The sequence below is a fragment of the Panthera tigris genome, chromosome A1, assembly GCF_018350195.1.
Source record: "Panthera tigris isolate Pti1 chromosome A1, P.tigris_Pti1_mat1.1, whole genome shotgun sequence".
NCBI lineage: Eukaryota > Metazoa > Chordata > Mammalia > Carnivora > Felidae > Panthera > Panthera tigris.
Window position 1 is genome coordinate 70,687,746 of NC_056660.1, and position 15,904 is coordinate 70,703,649.

The 15,904-nt window shown below is 37.2% G+C and overlaps 1 protein-coding gene across 4 annotated transcripts in view; it reads left to right on the top strand.

Annotated features, from left to right (window-relative positions):
- PCCA (propionyl-CoA carboxylase subunit alpha) overlaps nt 1–15,904 on the top strand; it is a 477,968-nt gene that overhangs the window by 194,326 nt on the left and 267,738 nt on the right. For all 4 annotated transcript variants that reach the window (XM_042979710.1, XM_042979700.1, XM_042979707.1 and 1 more), the window contains one exon: nt 4,412–4,448. In XM_042979710.1, coding sequence (XP_042835644.1) covers nt 4,412–4,448 — 37 coding nt within the window. The remainder of the gene's footprint in view (nt 1–4,411; nt 4,449–15,904) is intronic.

Sequence of the window (15,904 nt, forward strand, 5' to 3'; positions counted from 1 at the left end):
TTCAGAATGCAGCCATAGTGGGGACTCGGTTTTCTTGCTCTTAGGCTGAAGTTCAGTGTCTTTATTGTGGCCTGTGGCAGCTCCGCTTCCTTGTACAGTTGGCTTACTCTTCAGGCCCCAGCCCCGCTGACTCTGTTCCACCCTTTCTTTCATTTGCAGGTCTCTTTTCATAGTTGCAGTATCTGAGAAGTTTCCAGGAACTCTGTTTTTAAATTAGAGATTCCCTGTTGTCACACGCCCTCTTCACTTCTGCGTAACATGCATCTCAGTAATGGTTTCTTAGCCACTGTGTGTCATGTATGGGTCTGCCTTTTCCACTAGACTATAAATTACATGAAGGCTGGCATGGTGCCTTTCTTGTTGCCTTCTGTCGTCAGGGCCTGGTATGGGGCGTATAGTGTAAGAGTTGGATTGGTGGAAGGGGGCGGAAGAGTAGTGGGTTTCTGGATGAGCTGAGGAGGAGGTGTAAAGGCCAGACAGCTGGAGGAATGCCTGTGTGGGCTTGGGGGTGGGAAGGAAAGCAGAGGTAGGGAGGGACTGGGGACAAGACTCGTGGCGCAGGCAGGTGGGATCAAGTACTGACACAAAGTAAAGGAATTAAAATTTGGTTCTAAGGCAGTGGGGAGTCATGAAAAGTTTAAGCACATTTTGGGAATATTAGTTTGTTGTGATAACATTTAATGTCCTGGAAATCATTAAGTAGATTGAATAACACCTTCAAGTGTGGCTGGTTTAATTTTTAAATTGTGAAAGAGGTATGAAGTATGAAATTTTGATCTTACTGGTAATAAAGTTAAACATCTACCTAAGGGTCTGTAGCCATAAGTCAAAGTTGCCTCTTCTCCAACTCTTAATCCTATTTTTGAGCAGTAACTCAAGCTGAGGTGGTTGAATATGTCCATACATGACCTTTGATGAGCATTCCAAGGTATTTTTCTATCTTAATGTGGATAAGGTCATATATATATTATCATACAACTTGCTTTCCCCATGGCACACACTATATTTGGCATATTCTTGAAGTGGAAGAGTTACCTTCCTAAACCCTAGTCCTCATTCCCTGGCATAGAGCCAAGGCATTTGGAACTGTGTCCTGAGTCTCAAAAGGTCCTGCTGGAGAGGCCATGCCTTCCACTGGATTTTATACTGTCCTTTTCTGCCACTTGCTTTTTGCCTTCAGTTTTCACCTCACAGACCTGGTTTCTAGAACATAGGAAATGGCTTCCAAATTTGGGGTTTGGTTCATGTTGTTCCTTCTGTCTACACTTCTTTTTCCCTAATCTTCCCATGGCAGCGACTGTTTTCTTCAGGCTTTAGTTTATATTTCACTTCAGAAGGATCCTTTTTTTTTTCTTTTTAATTTATTAAGTAATCTCTACCTCTGAGTTGGGGCTCGAACTCGCAACCCCGAGATCAAGAGTCACACGTTCTACTGACTGAGCCAGCCAGGCACCCCCAGAAGGACCCTTTCTGGGCAGTCTGTCTAAAACATGTTCTCCCTCCCTGTCTCCCTCAGTACTGTTTGTTTCCATGTGCCATTTATTTCAGTTCTCGGTTGGTTTGTTTGCTCTCTTTCAGTTTCCCTTATTAAACAAGTCTGTTAAGTTCTGTGGGTGCAAGAACTATTTCACATAGTATTACATATGGATCAACCTCATCTTTTAAAACTTTTAAAAGACTATAGCATATTCCATTTCATGTATGTATCCTTTTTGGTACCAGTCCCTTTTTGGTACCAGTCCCTTACTGAAAACCTGTAAAATTGTTTTTCTGATTTTCTTATCAAATCACAAGCAACAAATTAAAAATAATTTTATTTATATATCTCTCTGTGTGCATGCATGTGCCTATGTGTATAGGATAGCTTCCTAAAAATGAAATTGCTGGGTTGAGAGATTTAAGTCTTCAAGCTTTATAATATATATAATATGTCCTGAATAAAATATCTTGGGATAAATGAATGACAAGTGAAAAATTTATTTTTAAGGCAGTTTGATTTTACTTGGAAGTGCATTTAGTAACATTTGCTTGTCATAGTAGGAAAAAAAATTTGTTAAGAGTTGTCAGATAAAAATACAGGTTGCCCAGTTAAACCTGAATCTTAGATAATGATTTTTTTAAATGTTTGTTTATTGTTGAGAGAGACAGAGAAACAGCATGAGCAGGGGAGGGGCTGAGAGAGAGAAGGGGACAGAGAATCCCAAGCAGGCTCTGTGCCCTCAGCACAGAGCTGGATGTGGGGCTTGAACTCACAAGTTGTGAGATCATGACCTGTGCTGAAACCAAGAGTCAGACACTTAACCAACACTCAGGTGCCCTGATAATGATTTTTTTTTTTAAGGTCCCAAATATTGCATAACACATCATGGTAAGGAAATGTAACATACTGATTAAGTTAAAAGACAGGATTGTTTTGTGGTTATTTATAGAAATGTTGGATTTGTGACAGTCAAAATTTTTGTAAGTTGTGCTTTGTGTAAATAGATATCTCTTTATATACACACATCTACAATGTGTACATAATAAATATCACTAATGAATTCTGTGCATTATCTTTTAACATTTGCCTGTTTGTCAGTTCTCTCAAGATAACAGACTTTTGAGACAGCAGTTTATCTTCTCTCAGAATATCTTTTGCAAATATACTACTACACATTTGAAAGAAAAGACATGTTAAAAGTTTCCTTCTAGGCTTCTTATAATCCAGTCTCCATCAGCCAGCACTCTTCCTGTATTTTGTTCGCTAGGCACTAATTGTCCGCATTTGGCAGCTTTAACACTTCCTGACAGAGAGGCTATTAAGGGGAAGTATTCTCCAATAACTGTCACTGGCTTGAACAAAGAACCTCCAAACTCAATGTGTGGAAACCACTAACATTCTTAAATGACCCTTTTCATGGATTTTTATCCCTTTAAGCTAAAATTTGGAGAATGTAGGGTCAGTGAAAACAGCAAGGTGTAATAAAGCAGTAAACCTTGATTTTTGGGGGGAGAGTAGAGTGGGAGGTATAGATTTATCTCTGACTTGCAAACAATTGTTATTTGGAAAATCTCATTAGCAGATGTGACTGCTTGGAGTAAAAAAAAAAAAAAAAAAGAGAGAGACTTAAAACTGATGTTGCTTTCAGGACCGCTTTGAACTTAACAAGCACCTATTTGTGGAGCAGACTGGCTAATGAAAGGAAATTAAATTTTTCTGACAACTTCCCCTGCCAACCTCCTTATTCAGGGGATGTTATTAGGTACTGAAGACTTTTAAGGAAGATTTTTTTTTTTTATTAGACATAAATGAACCAGTTATAAACATCCCCCGCCCCTCCTTTTGGGGGAGAATTCTGACATGGTTACTCTACACCTTTAGATTACTAGCTTAAAAGCTTAAAAAATACCAGCCTTCACTTTAATATTTTAAAGTTATTTTTGAAAACTTCAGGCATTCTCACTACCTAATGGTTTCAAAACATTACTGTTATTCCTTGTGATTAGTTTACATCACTGAATTGTAAAGAAAAGTCATATTTACTAGGGAGGCTTAGATGTAACACCTTCTTTTCAGCTGTCTTTTTATTTTTCCATGGGGAGATGTATCAGGAGTGTCCTGTGCTGGGCGTGTTAGGTGAAAGTTAATGATCAATGAAATGGTTTAGATTCAAGGGAAATTTTTTTCCTTTCAGTTGCATTGGTTGGTATTTGGCAATAATTCTTACATGCATCAACTCTTACCTTGTACTGTTTTGGGAGGCATTTGCTTTCCTTGGCTTTTTTGAAGTTTTCCCCCACAAGTTGGTTCATGGAATTTAAAGTTTTAAATTACTTGTCTTAATAAGATATAAAGATAAAATATGTACCTAACAAAATAATGAAATAAAAAAGAAAAAGTAATGGAAACTACTAAAGGAATTTTTGGGGAGACAGTTGACAATTCCTGGAGATATTGGAAATTTACTTTTTTTATTTCTGGAAAATCTTGAGCCTCTCTGAAACAATAGAGAATCAACTCCCCCTGCTGACAGAATCCAGGAAAACATGACATGTAAATATCAGAGGACAGGAACAAGCTGGTTGTAGACAAGCTTTAATGATCTGATTTATGATTCAGTATTGATTGTAAACATCTAAATTCTGCTGTTAAATTCCAGCAACTGCACCAAATCATTTGGCAATTCTGGTAGTGCTTCCTGCCAGCTCATTTCAAACTGCTTTGAGTTTCTTAATATAATAATGATGAGGTAGAATTTACATTCCACTTATGGTATTAATTTTACATTTCTCTGAAAGAAAAGAGTTAGAAGGTTGTAAAATTGAACATTAAATGAATCAGAGGAGACAGTAGTGCAATATATGACTGCCCTAAAGACATTGTGCAATGGCTGATGGGATTAATGTTGGCTCTCATTTCCTGCTTTTACAGGATGCAGATGAAGCTGTCAGAATTGCAAGGGAAATTGGTAAGTTCTTAAATTAACTTTGCTAGAGTTTCTGTGTCTTTCAGCAGATACGGTTGAGTAAACATGTAATAAGTAACCCCATAGAGCAAATAATATTTTAATACATTTAGGATTCTGATTACTTGTCCCTTTGGAAGAATTTATCTGCTGAATTAGCATATTATTAAAGTGAACTTTAAAGAGTAATTTGACTTTTTAATTACAGCTCTTTTGTAAGTTGAAATCACTGGCTAATTAAAAGAAGGAATTGTCTTAACTCTTGAGATTGGATATAATGTAAATTTTATGTACTTAGCTGAATACAACCTATTAAAGTTAAAGACATAGATGATTAAAATGAAGATTTCACATTTGACAAGGCTCTTCAAGTTTTTACCTTGTCCTAAGATGTTTTAATAATCTTGCTAGGAAACAGAATTTGACAAATCAGAACTGGATATTCTAAATTGGAGTAAACAGTAAACTGAAGGACATTTTAATGACTGTGTTACTTGATTGTTTTAGGTACAATTATACTTAGGGCAGGGCTTATCAACTTCTTATTTAAAAAAATATTCCTTTATTGCTCATGACAACTGTTATATTTTCAGTATCTGCCAATTAAAAAAATAGGTGAGGACAAATTGTTATCATGGATTAGTGGTGGTATCCAGTTACTTTACAGTTGTGTTAATCAAATTAGTATTTGTATACATTTGACAGAACTTTGTAGGTTTGTGAGAGAAATCTGACAATGCTCAGCAGTCAGGAAATCTCACCTTCTTAGCATTCCTACACGGATGGGGCCAAACTTTTCAGCATCCCGCATTAACATTTCTTTGGTCCTGTTTTGTCATTAAGATCCACTGTTTGGAATTGTTTTATCCACTGGGAGAACATTTGATTTGGCAACATTTACAGAGTTGTGATACATGGTATATACATCTTATTTCTGAAAGTAATCGATTGCATTAGTAAATACATTCTTTACAATTGGCTCAGGCTAGCTGAACAGTTCTTTAGTGATCTGGAAAGTTGTTGGCTTGTTGTGTCCCTGTTTCTGGTTGGGTCTGGCTAAATTATTTTGGTTTGGCTCATGGTTAACTGTGTTTCATTGTTTATTTGTTTTGCAAACATAGCTGCTACTGATACAGATTTGGATTTAAGACCCAGTCTTAGAAAATCTTATTTTATCTGACTATAACATCTCTTCCTTAATCATTTCTTCTGACACATCAACATTTTCAAAAAAACATTTCAGTACTTCACAGGAAAATTTGCTGGATTGCTGAATAAGTTGGACTGCATGGAACTGATTCGTGGTTTATTTCTTTGAGAAAATCAAAAGCGTCTCTCTGAAGTTTGAAATCACTGTCATTCCTCACAGCCTAAGAGGCAGGTAGCATATACCTGCTGGCTTTTGAGGAGACTTTCTTCTAAAGTAATTTCACTTCATTCTACTGTATACGTGTAGATTTAAGAAGTCATCTTTCTAGTTTAGGTGGTATTGTTATTAACTACAGAATAAGATAGACTAGTACTGTTAACACAATAGTATCTACATAAAAAGGACAGAATATTTGGATAAATTTAGAGAAATGAAAGGGATTGGAAGAAAATCTTGAATTATATTGGCATGCTTTATTTCGAATTATGAATCTTCACCTCTTAAGCATTTCCTTTGTGTAAATGGCAGGCTGCAAATGGCTTTGCTTGCTTTTTCATGTCTTGTCCTTTATGTTTTCTTTCTTTTTTCCCCCCAAATAATCTGTGACCTTTAAAATAATCAGTTAATCATAGTGGGACTCTGAACAGTTCTCATCACCTGGCTTTCCTCAGTATTTTAATGCTGTGCTTTGCTCCCCTTTGAGCTAAGGAGTTACCGAATTCCATCGCAGGCTCTTTTCTTTATATTTAGGCACAACCTTTATGACTTCTTCCTCTTTCCTATCTTCTCATTCTTCTCCAGTTATACCTTCTCATTTGTGAAATAAATGATCGTAATCATGGCTGTGAAGTCTAACACTGCTAGTGTTTTGCTTATGCTGAAAGAAAGGGAAGCCATAAAATTTGAGGTGAAATAAAACATAATAAAGAACCAGGGTCATCAGCCTATTATAAAGCTCTTGGAATTTCCCTGAAACCCCCCCTGAATCACCACAGAAACCTCCCATAAAACTGTTTCCCTGAAGTGCCAGCTTCTAAAATAAATGAAATGAAATTAAATATTATTCCACTCTCAGTATTCTGTATTCTTTGGTGATTCATCAGTTTTGTTTTCTACTCATTTTATTGAGATCTATCACACTTTAACTACATTATGATTTTGATGGGCTTTGGTGAATTCATTTAAGAGTTGAATTAAACATTGATTCCACAGGAAAATATGCTCCTAGTTCTAAACAACTGAACTATAATCAAACCTTTGAAACTGTCTACTTATGGGTAGCAGATTGACGATGTCATATATACCTATTGACATATTTTTCTGCTTTCCTTCTTTCTGTGTTACCTGGAGAAAATTAAATTGGGCTTTTCTGTGATTCCCTCCTCTCTCGAGTCTTCTCTCCTGGAAACAGGAATCTGTGAGGCCAAAGGAGGAAGCTAACTGCCTTGAGCATTGATGAATTAGGTGTCTTTTACATAATAGTAGCTCTTGTTTATGGAGCATTTTTTCCATGTTGCAGGCACTTTGTGAATGTTATTTCTAATGCTAATTCCTGGGTTAATTATTTTCATTTACATTTAAGAAACTGAGGATTAGAAATGGTAAGTAATTTGCTCAAGGTCACAGAGCTACTGAGTGGTGGGCCTGCTTTTAAATATAGGTTCATATAGCTCCAAAGACTATCGATTTTTCATTATACTTTTGCTAAACTAATGGGATTAGAGGATGAGAGCTAACATTTCAGTCACCACTTGGTGTAAAATACTGTGAGTCACTTAAGCATGTTATATGTGGCATTAAAGAAACAGCTTCGTATCGTCGACAGGGTGAGAGACCATTAGGGCTTAATATGTTACCTCTGTGTACTTGATTTTTGGTCTGCCTTGTCTCCTTCATTCTCACTCCTGATGTTTTCCTTTGACCTCTCTAAGTTTACAGATACAGGGCTATTGATCCCCAGTTTATCTTTAACCCCAGAGATAAACAACAGTAATCAGTAAGACTGATTTGCATTAAAGTTTGATCTTTTTTTACTGGATCAAAGGTCCTTAATACAATCAAGCTGAATTGATTGGTGAAAGGAAAAGAAATTGTAAATCTGAAACCTGTCATTTAACCTGCCCTTTAACTTCCAGATTGTTCTGATTCTTTTCTTTGGCACGTCTTTCTCAACAATTGCAGATCATGTCCGATTTAAATAAATGTTTTCTGATCCCCAGATTCACCATCCTCTAAGCCTGCTTCGTCCACAGTTTCTGCATCTCAGTACATGTCACTCCCATTTACTCAGTGGCTAAAGCTAAAACCCAAGATCTATCCTGGTGCCATTGCCCTGTCATCCTAATGTCAATATATCAATAGATACTGTCAGTCCTTCATTCAAAATACCTCCTGTGTTCACTACTCACTATCTGTACGACTAGTACCCTCTCCCAAACTACCATTGTCCTCTCTGGGACTGTGACAATAGTTTCTCTGCTTCTTTTCTTAAACACTTCAAAGCCATTCTTCACATAACAGTTAGTGTGATATTTGAAAACTCTAAATAACAAGGACACGCCCCCATCTCATCCCACTCCGTATCTGCTTGAAGCCCTCTAATGGCATTTCCTTGCACTTACATAAAATCAAAATTCCTTAGCCTGACTAACCCCAAATGATTTGGCACCTGCTTTCTCTCCAATCACATTTTATACTACTCCCCGCCTTGCCTGCTATACTTTAGTTACACTGGCTTTCTTGAACACCTCAAACTTCAGCCAACATCTGTTGTTGCCTGAGTTGTTAATTTTAGCCATTCTGACAGGTGTGTGGAGTTCTCACCAATAAAGTTGAACAATGTGCCTTCCAGTTAAAAAAAAAATTCTTGATTTGTAGAAAGTTTGCTGATTTCCATGATGTCACTACTTCTACCATAGCCAATTTCAAGTTACCAATGAGACGTTATTACTTATTTTGAGAGGAAGAGAGAGAACGTGCATGTGTGGAAAAGGGGCAGAGGGAGAGGAAAAATCCTAAGCAGACTCCGTATTGTCAGCGTGGAGCCCAACATGTGCCTTGACCTCATGAACCGTGAGATCGTGACCTGAGCCAAAATCAGGAGTTGGACACTTAACGGACTGAGCCACTCAGGCGCCTCACCAGTGAGACATTATTGAACGTGGAACTTGGAGAAGTGCAGTAGCATGCCATTTTATAGTATTTCCACCATGCCAACACAATAACATCAAGAACATAGATATAGCCAAGTGTAGGAAAATAATTAGACAGTGGTGCATTTTGAGTATTTATTACCAAGTTTCCTGAAAATTTAGCAGTTGGCTCTTCTGAGCTAATAAAAGCCAATTCTAACACACGGCTGGTTCTAGCCAGTTGCTATAGACAGAATGTTTGTGTCCTCTCAAAATTCATGTGTGGAAATCTAATCCTCAATGTGATGGTATTTAGAGGTGGGGTCTTTGGGAGGTGATCAGGTCATCAGGACAGAGCCATGTGCTCTGATGAGTGGGATTAGCATCCTTATAAAACAGACACCAGAAAAAGATATTTGCAAATGACGTATCTGGATACAGGGTTAGTATCCCAAATCTATAAAGAACTTAACCAAACTCAACACCAGAAAAACAAATAATCCAGTGAAGAAATGGGCAGAAGACATGAATAGACAATTTTCCAAAGAAGACATACGGATGGCCGACAGACACATGAAAAGATGCTCAACATCACTCATCATCAGGGAAATACAAATCAGAGCCACACTGAGATATCACCTCACATGGGTCAGAGTGGCTAAAATGAACAAATCAGGAAACTACAGCTGCTGGCGAGGATGTGGAGAAACGGGAACCTTCCTGCACTGTTGGTGGGAATACAACTGGTGCAGCCACTCTGGAAAACAGTGTGGAGGTTTCACAAAAAATAGTACTACACTCTGACCCAGCAATAGCACTACTAGGAGTTTACCCAGGGGATACAGGAGAACTGATGCATAGGGGCACATGTACCCCAGTGTTTATAGCAGCACTTTCTTTCAACAATAGCCAAATTATGGAAACAGCCTAAATGTCCATCAACTCATGAGTGGATAAAGAAGATGTGGTTTATATATACAATGGAATACTACTTGGCAGTGAGAAAGAAAAATCCTGCCATTTGCAGCAACGTGGATGGAACTGGAAGGTATTATGCTGAGTAAAATAAGTCATTCAGAGAAGGGCAGAATCATATGTTTTCACTCATATGTGGATCTTGAGAAACTTAACAGAAGACCATGGGGGAAGGGAAAGGGAAAAAGTAGTTACAGAGAGGGAGGGAGGGCAAACCACAAGAGACTCTTAAATACAGAGAGCAAACTGAGGGTGGATGGGGGAGTGGGGGAGAGGCAAAAGTGGGTTATGGGCATTGAGGAGGGCACTTGTTGGGATGAGCACTGGGTGTTGTATGTAAGCCAATTTGACAATAGATTATATTTTTAAGAATTCCATGAAAAAAAAAAAAATAGACCCCAGAGAGCTCCCTTGCCTTTTTCACCATGTGAGGACTCTTGGCTGTTTATGAAACAAGAAGTAGGTTCTTACCAGACGCTGAATCTGTTAGCAACTTAATCTTCTATTTCTCAGCCTCTAAAACTATGAGAAATAAATGTTTGTTGTTTAAGTCAAAACAACAACAACAACAACAACAACAACAACAACAACGACAAAAAGAACATCTACAGAGAGGATCAGTAAGGAAATACAGATCTTGAACAACACTATAAAGCAATTAGGCCTTATATATATAGAATACTTTGCACAACATTAGAAAAATACACATTTTCCTCAAGTATTTATTAAAAGGAGGCATGAAGGACTGAATGATTGGGTTATAAAACATTTTTTAAGGAAAGGATAAAATAATATCAAACCAAACAGTATCTCATAAAGTGTGTTCTTTGTCCTGCAATGTTCTCAGGACTTATTTCAATATGGAAATATCTCCTTGCCGCTTTTATTGAAGTATATTGATGGATTGCTTTTCTCTTAAAATAGCATGGGATTCCCTGCATTAAACAGATTCTATTTATCTTTGCAAATGGTGGTTTTATGTTCATTTAGTTACTGTTTTGTAATAAAGTTGACCATGTGAGTTAGTTTTCCTTGCATTTCTAGTACTTAAGACAATGCTTATCACATAGTATATATTCAGCAAGTGGTTATTCAGTGAATGAATACAAATAGAAATGTGTATATCAGTATACAAATGAATTAGGTAATCATACATTAAATTTTTTTTCACAATATTTATAGACCATAATTTGACAGAGATTTTCTCACTTCCTCCCCCCCTTTCCTAATCTTGAATTTTGTAATGGAGATACCTGGGAAGAACTGGAACATTAAGTAAACCATGATAAAGTGTCAGCAAATAGATAATTAAAAAGTAATCTAAGATTATTCAAGTAAATTTAGTATGTGCTTGTTAACAACTACTCATCAATTCTCGAAGGTTGTCCTTGGATTCATTAGGCTGGGATAATGGCAGTTTTAGGAATCTAAGATTCAGATGTATGAGATTATGTGACTGATCCTTATTGCCTTCTCACTTCTCTCTGATGGTGACATCTTATGTTCTTAGCAAGATAGGCTCTCCCGTGTGTGCGTGCGTGCGTGCATGTGTGTGTGCTTGTTTTTCTTTAAGATTTTTATTCTAAGTAATTTCTACACCCAATGTGGGGCTTGAACTTACAACCCTTAGATCAAGAGCTGCACGTTCTACCGAGAGAGCCAGCCAGGTGCCCCCTTCCATTGGTTTCTTTTTGATATTAGTCTTCAGACTGCCATGGCCTCTGGCTCTGGTTAGTGGGGGTGGCCTTGCTTTCTTCTCTGTTCTGGCTCTTTTCCCCTGCCTGTACCTCCCATCTTCCTTTTGACATATCATTACATAAAAAGTTGCTTGTGGTTTTTTTTTTTTTTTTTAACATAAGAACAAATTGTGTTAAGAGGGATAAAAATACTTGGCTAAGGCCCCAAATCTTTTATTTCCTCTATTTCATGCTGTTTATTTCACACATGGTATACGGCTGTGTGGTTGAAGATATATTGAAGAAACCTTTGAAGAACTATTACAGTTTGTATACCTTCTTCTCAATCTCACATTCTGTTAATTTATTTTCCAAATAGGTCCACAATAGAAGATATGATTAATATGCTAAGGAGATTTAGTAAGAAATGCCTAAGGAAAAAGTTAGGTTGAAGAGAATGGTGTTCTTTGTGAAATCTGTTAAAAAGTGAGGATTTTTTACCTTGCTCTTTTCCCATCATTGAAGTAATGTGGTCATTCGAGGTCAGAATGATAATCCCTGGGAGATGGGGGAACGAGAGTCCTATGTCCCCTTTCTTCATTTCCCACCGTCACTTAGGGTACTTCTGTTTTCTTTTATTACTCCAGCATACACGTTTTGGTTTTAGCGTGATTTCACAAGTTCTCACTGTGTATTTTTTCCATATTCTTTCCCATTGCCTCTCTTTTGCTTTTCTCAGTTCTTCCTCATCTTCTGTTTTTCTTGCATACCTTTTCTTTTTTCTGTTCTTCTGTTACACAAGAGGCTGTGTTTGATGTTCCAACAGTAATGTGAAAACATTGAGCCTTTGGTTTTTGTTTGGAAACTTGCTGTGTGTGAACCCCTTTTGCTCTAATCTATCAATACATTAAATGTGCTCTATTTTTGTTCCTAGAGCAGAGCTAGGGATCTAATTTTTTATTTGCCTGAGTAGAGGGAAATAGGTAGACAAGATCAGTTTTTCTAAAAAGGATAATTGCTTTTCCTTGCCAAATCAAAACAAGTCATGTTATGTTTTGGTTTACTTTAGCTTATAACATGTCTTGATTATATCTTTATGTGTGCAGTATTGGTTCATTCTTATTTAAACTAAATATATTTCTGTAGTTATTTGTGTTGTGTGTGTATGGACAACGTAGGAAGGGCAAACCATCCTGTGCCCTTTTCACACTTTTTAAAAAAAAAAAAAATATATATATTTTTACTGTTTATTTTTGAGACAGAGAGAGACAGAGCATGAACAGGGGAGGGTCAGAGAGAGGGAGACACAGAACTGAAACAGGCTCCGGGCTCCGAGCTGTCAGCACAGAGCCCGACGCGGGGCTTGAACTCACAGATCGCGAGATCACGACCTGAGCCGAAGTCGGCCGCCCAACCAACTGAGCCACCCAGGCGCCCCCCTTTTCACACTTTTTAAAAATTTTCCATTGGGAAAAATAAAGTGATAATAAGGATCACTTACAGTATCTTTTTAGAGAATATATATATTATATATCTGCAGTGGTAGTGGAGATATGAGTCATTCATAGTTGGACTGCAATACATAACATGTTTACATTCCAGTTACTGGATGATGATAAATCCCAGATAGTATTCGATGCAAATATGTATCACCTCAGTCTAAATGTGTTAACCCAAAGTGTATGGCAAAACTAAGTTGATAATGCTAAAACTAACTATTACTGATTTGGAAATAAAAGAAAGTAGAAAGTGTTATGACCAAGTATACACAACATGAGTAATGCATTGATAATGGAATTCATTACCTCAAATTGCTTGAACTTAAACTACCTCTGTTTGTATATACAATAGGAGCTTTTCAGTGTAGCCAAGTGTTGTGTGACAGCCACATTTCCCAGCAGATTCTGAATTGTACTTTCTCAGAAAGCTCTAGTAATATGCTGGTTTTTATTCAAGTCCATATAGTTGTCATTAGTTCATAAGCTCTCTAGTATTCCACATATTTATTGTCTTCTCTTGTGATCTTAAGCAACAAAGACTATTTCTTTGTCCTGTGTGTTTGCTTCCCAGCAGTCATGTTGTGGGAGCCAGCCTTGTTCTGTGCCAGCCTTGTTCAGGGAGTAAGAGGGCTCATGGTGGAAGTTCTGCCATGTGCAGTGTCATGTATCACAGAGGCAGGAAGTGGAGAGGTTTCAGTTTCGATATCAGCAATGAGGCTTTTCCCATGATTCACTGTTCACTATTCTATTTCATTTTGTGGTTTTGCTCTTTGTGCATGATAGTCATTATCTCCCAAATCTTGAATTTATCAGCTTCTCTCCATTTCTCGGCTCCTTTTTCTGTTTAAGCTCCTGTCACCTCTTGCTCTGATCACTGTAATAGTCTTTCAGATGTATTCCTTTGTAATAGGTGGAATTCCTTTGGAAACAGATTCTGGAAGTTTATTGCAGAAATACACTTGGGACCAGTATATGTGAAGGAGTGAAAGACTCCGGACTGAAAGAGGAGTTGAGTTGAGACGCAGACTCAACAAAGGACTTAGCTGACCCTACAGAGAGTTCTGAATATTGAGTTGGTTTTTTATAACTGTTTCAATGACATTGAGCCTTTGTACACCGGTGTCAGCTCACCATTGGGTGTGGGCTGTCCCTAAGATTGGGCAGAAAGCTGAGGACAAGTCAGCTGTTGGTTGCCAATAATATTTCCAGCAGCTGGCAGAATGGCCTAAAGTGATGATCTGAATTGGAAACCCTATTTCACAGTTTTGATATGTATTTTTCGTAATTGTTCATATCTGGGTATTTTCAGATTTCTGTCTCTCTGTTTCTCTCTCTTCTCTCTCCTTTTGTCTTTTTTTCCTTTTCTTGTCTTTTTCTTTTCTCTTTTTCTTTTTTCTTTTCTGTTTCTATACCCAACATGGGGCTCAAACCCACAACCCTGAGATCAGGAATTGAATGCTCTCCTGAATGAGCCAGCCAGGCGCCCCAGATTTCTATTATGGTTTTTGACTGTGTTTTTTAAGAATGCATTTTAAAATAACTGAAAATTTTCTACTTTTTGTATTATTGATTTCTTTTTTTTTTTTTAATGTTTACTTATTTTTGAGAGAGAGTGAGTGAGTGAACATGAACAGGGGAGAGGCAGAGAGAAAGGGAGAGAGAGAAAATTCTAAGGAGCCTCATGCAGAGGTAGGTCCCGTGAACTGTGAGATTATGACCTGAGCCGAAATCAGGAGTCGAACAGTTAACTGACTGAGCCACCCAGGCACTGCTTATTTTATTGATTTCTAACTTAATTGCTTTCTGTTAAATGAATATGATCTTTTTTATTTAGAATCTTATTTGATAAGAATTACCTTATGGCCAAGGCATAAGTCACTTTACATCTTACATCCGTGCCTGAAAATAATGTATATTCTCAAATTATGCTGTATTTTATAGATAACCAGTAGGTCAGCACTACCTGTTAGGATGTTCAAATATTCTAGTGATGTTTTGATTATATGATTATATGATTATATGATCAATTTGTAAAAGAGTGGATTTTTCAGTTTTTCCTTGCTTGTTAAGGTCTGTATATTCTTAAGATAAGTTAATAAGTAATATAACAGCATAACATGTATCTTCTTGGCTAATTTTACTTCTTAGCGAAGTGTAGTGACTTTTTGGCTTTTAAATATGATTTTATGTGATGATAATATGTCTAAGCCACCTTATTTTGGTCTTTTCTTTGTATGTTCCTCCAACTTTTCAATCAACCAGTGAACCATTGTTTTAGGTGTATCTCTTGAAAGTATATAGACTGATGTTTGTTTTGTTTCTATTCAGATTAGCAGTGTCCTTTTTTTTTTTTTTAATGTTTGTTTATTTTTGAGAGAGAGAGAGAGAGAGAGCGCGCGAGCACACTTGTGCACAAGTTGGGGAGGGGCAGAGAGAGAGGGAGAGAGAGAATCCCAAGTAGGCCCTGTGCTTTTAGCATGGAGCCCAATGCAGGGCTCAGTCTCATGAACTGTAAGATGATGAACTAAGCTGAAATCAAGAGTTGAATGCCCAACCCACTGAACCACGCAGGTGCCCCTATTTTGTGTTCTTTCTTGAAAGATGTTTTGCCACATGTGCAAATCTAGACTGATAGAGGTTTTCTGTCAGCATAGTGCTGAAATGGTTGTGCTGTGTTCTGTAGCTGTTGAAGAGATAGCTCTAATTTTTGTTACTTAATGGCGATCTGTTCTTTTTGTCTGCTTCCTAAAATCGTTTTTATTGATGTACATTTTATGAAGAATAGAGCCTAGCTATTTTAAGTGTATACCTTAGTGAATTTTAATAAATGCAGCCAAAATTAAGATCTAGAACATTGTTATCCTTTTTGAAAATGTCCCTTCCTCCATTTTACATTTCCACAAAAGTGTTTGAGAGTTCCAGTTATTCCAGAAAAACTCTTAACATTGCCTGTCTTTTTAACTTTAGTTATTCTGATGGATGTGTAAGTTTTATTTCAGTGTGATTATAATTATATTTCCTTAATACC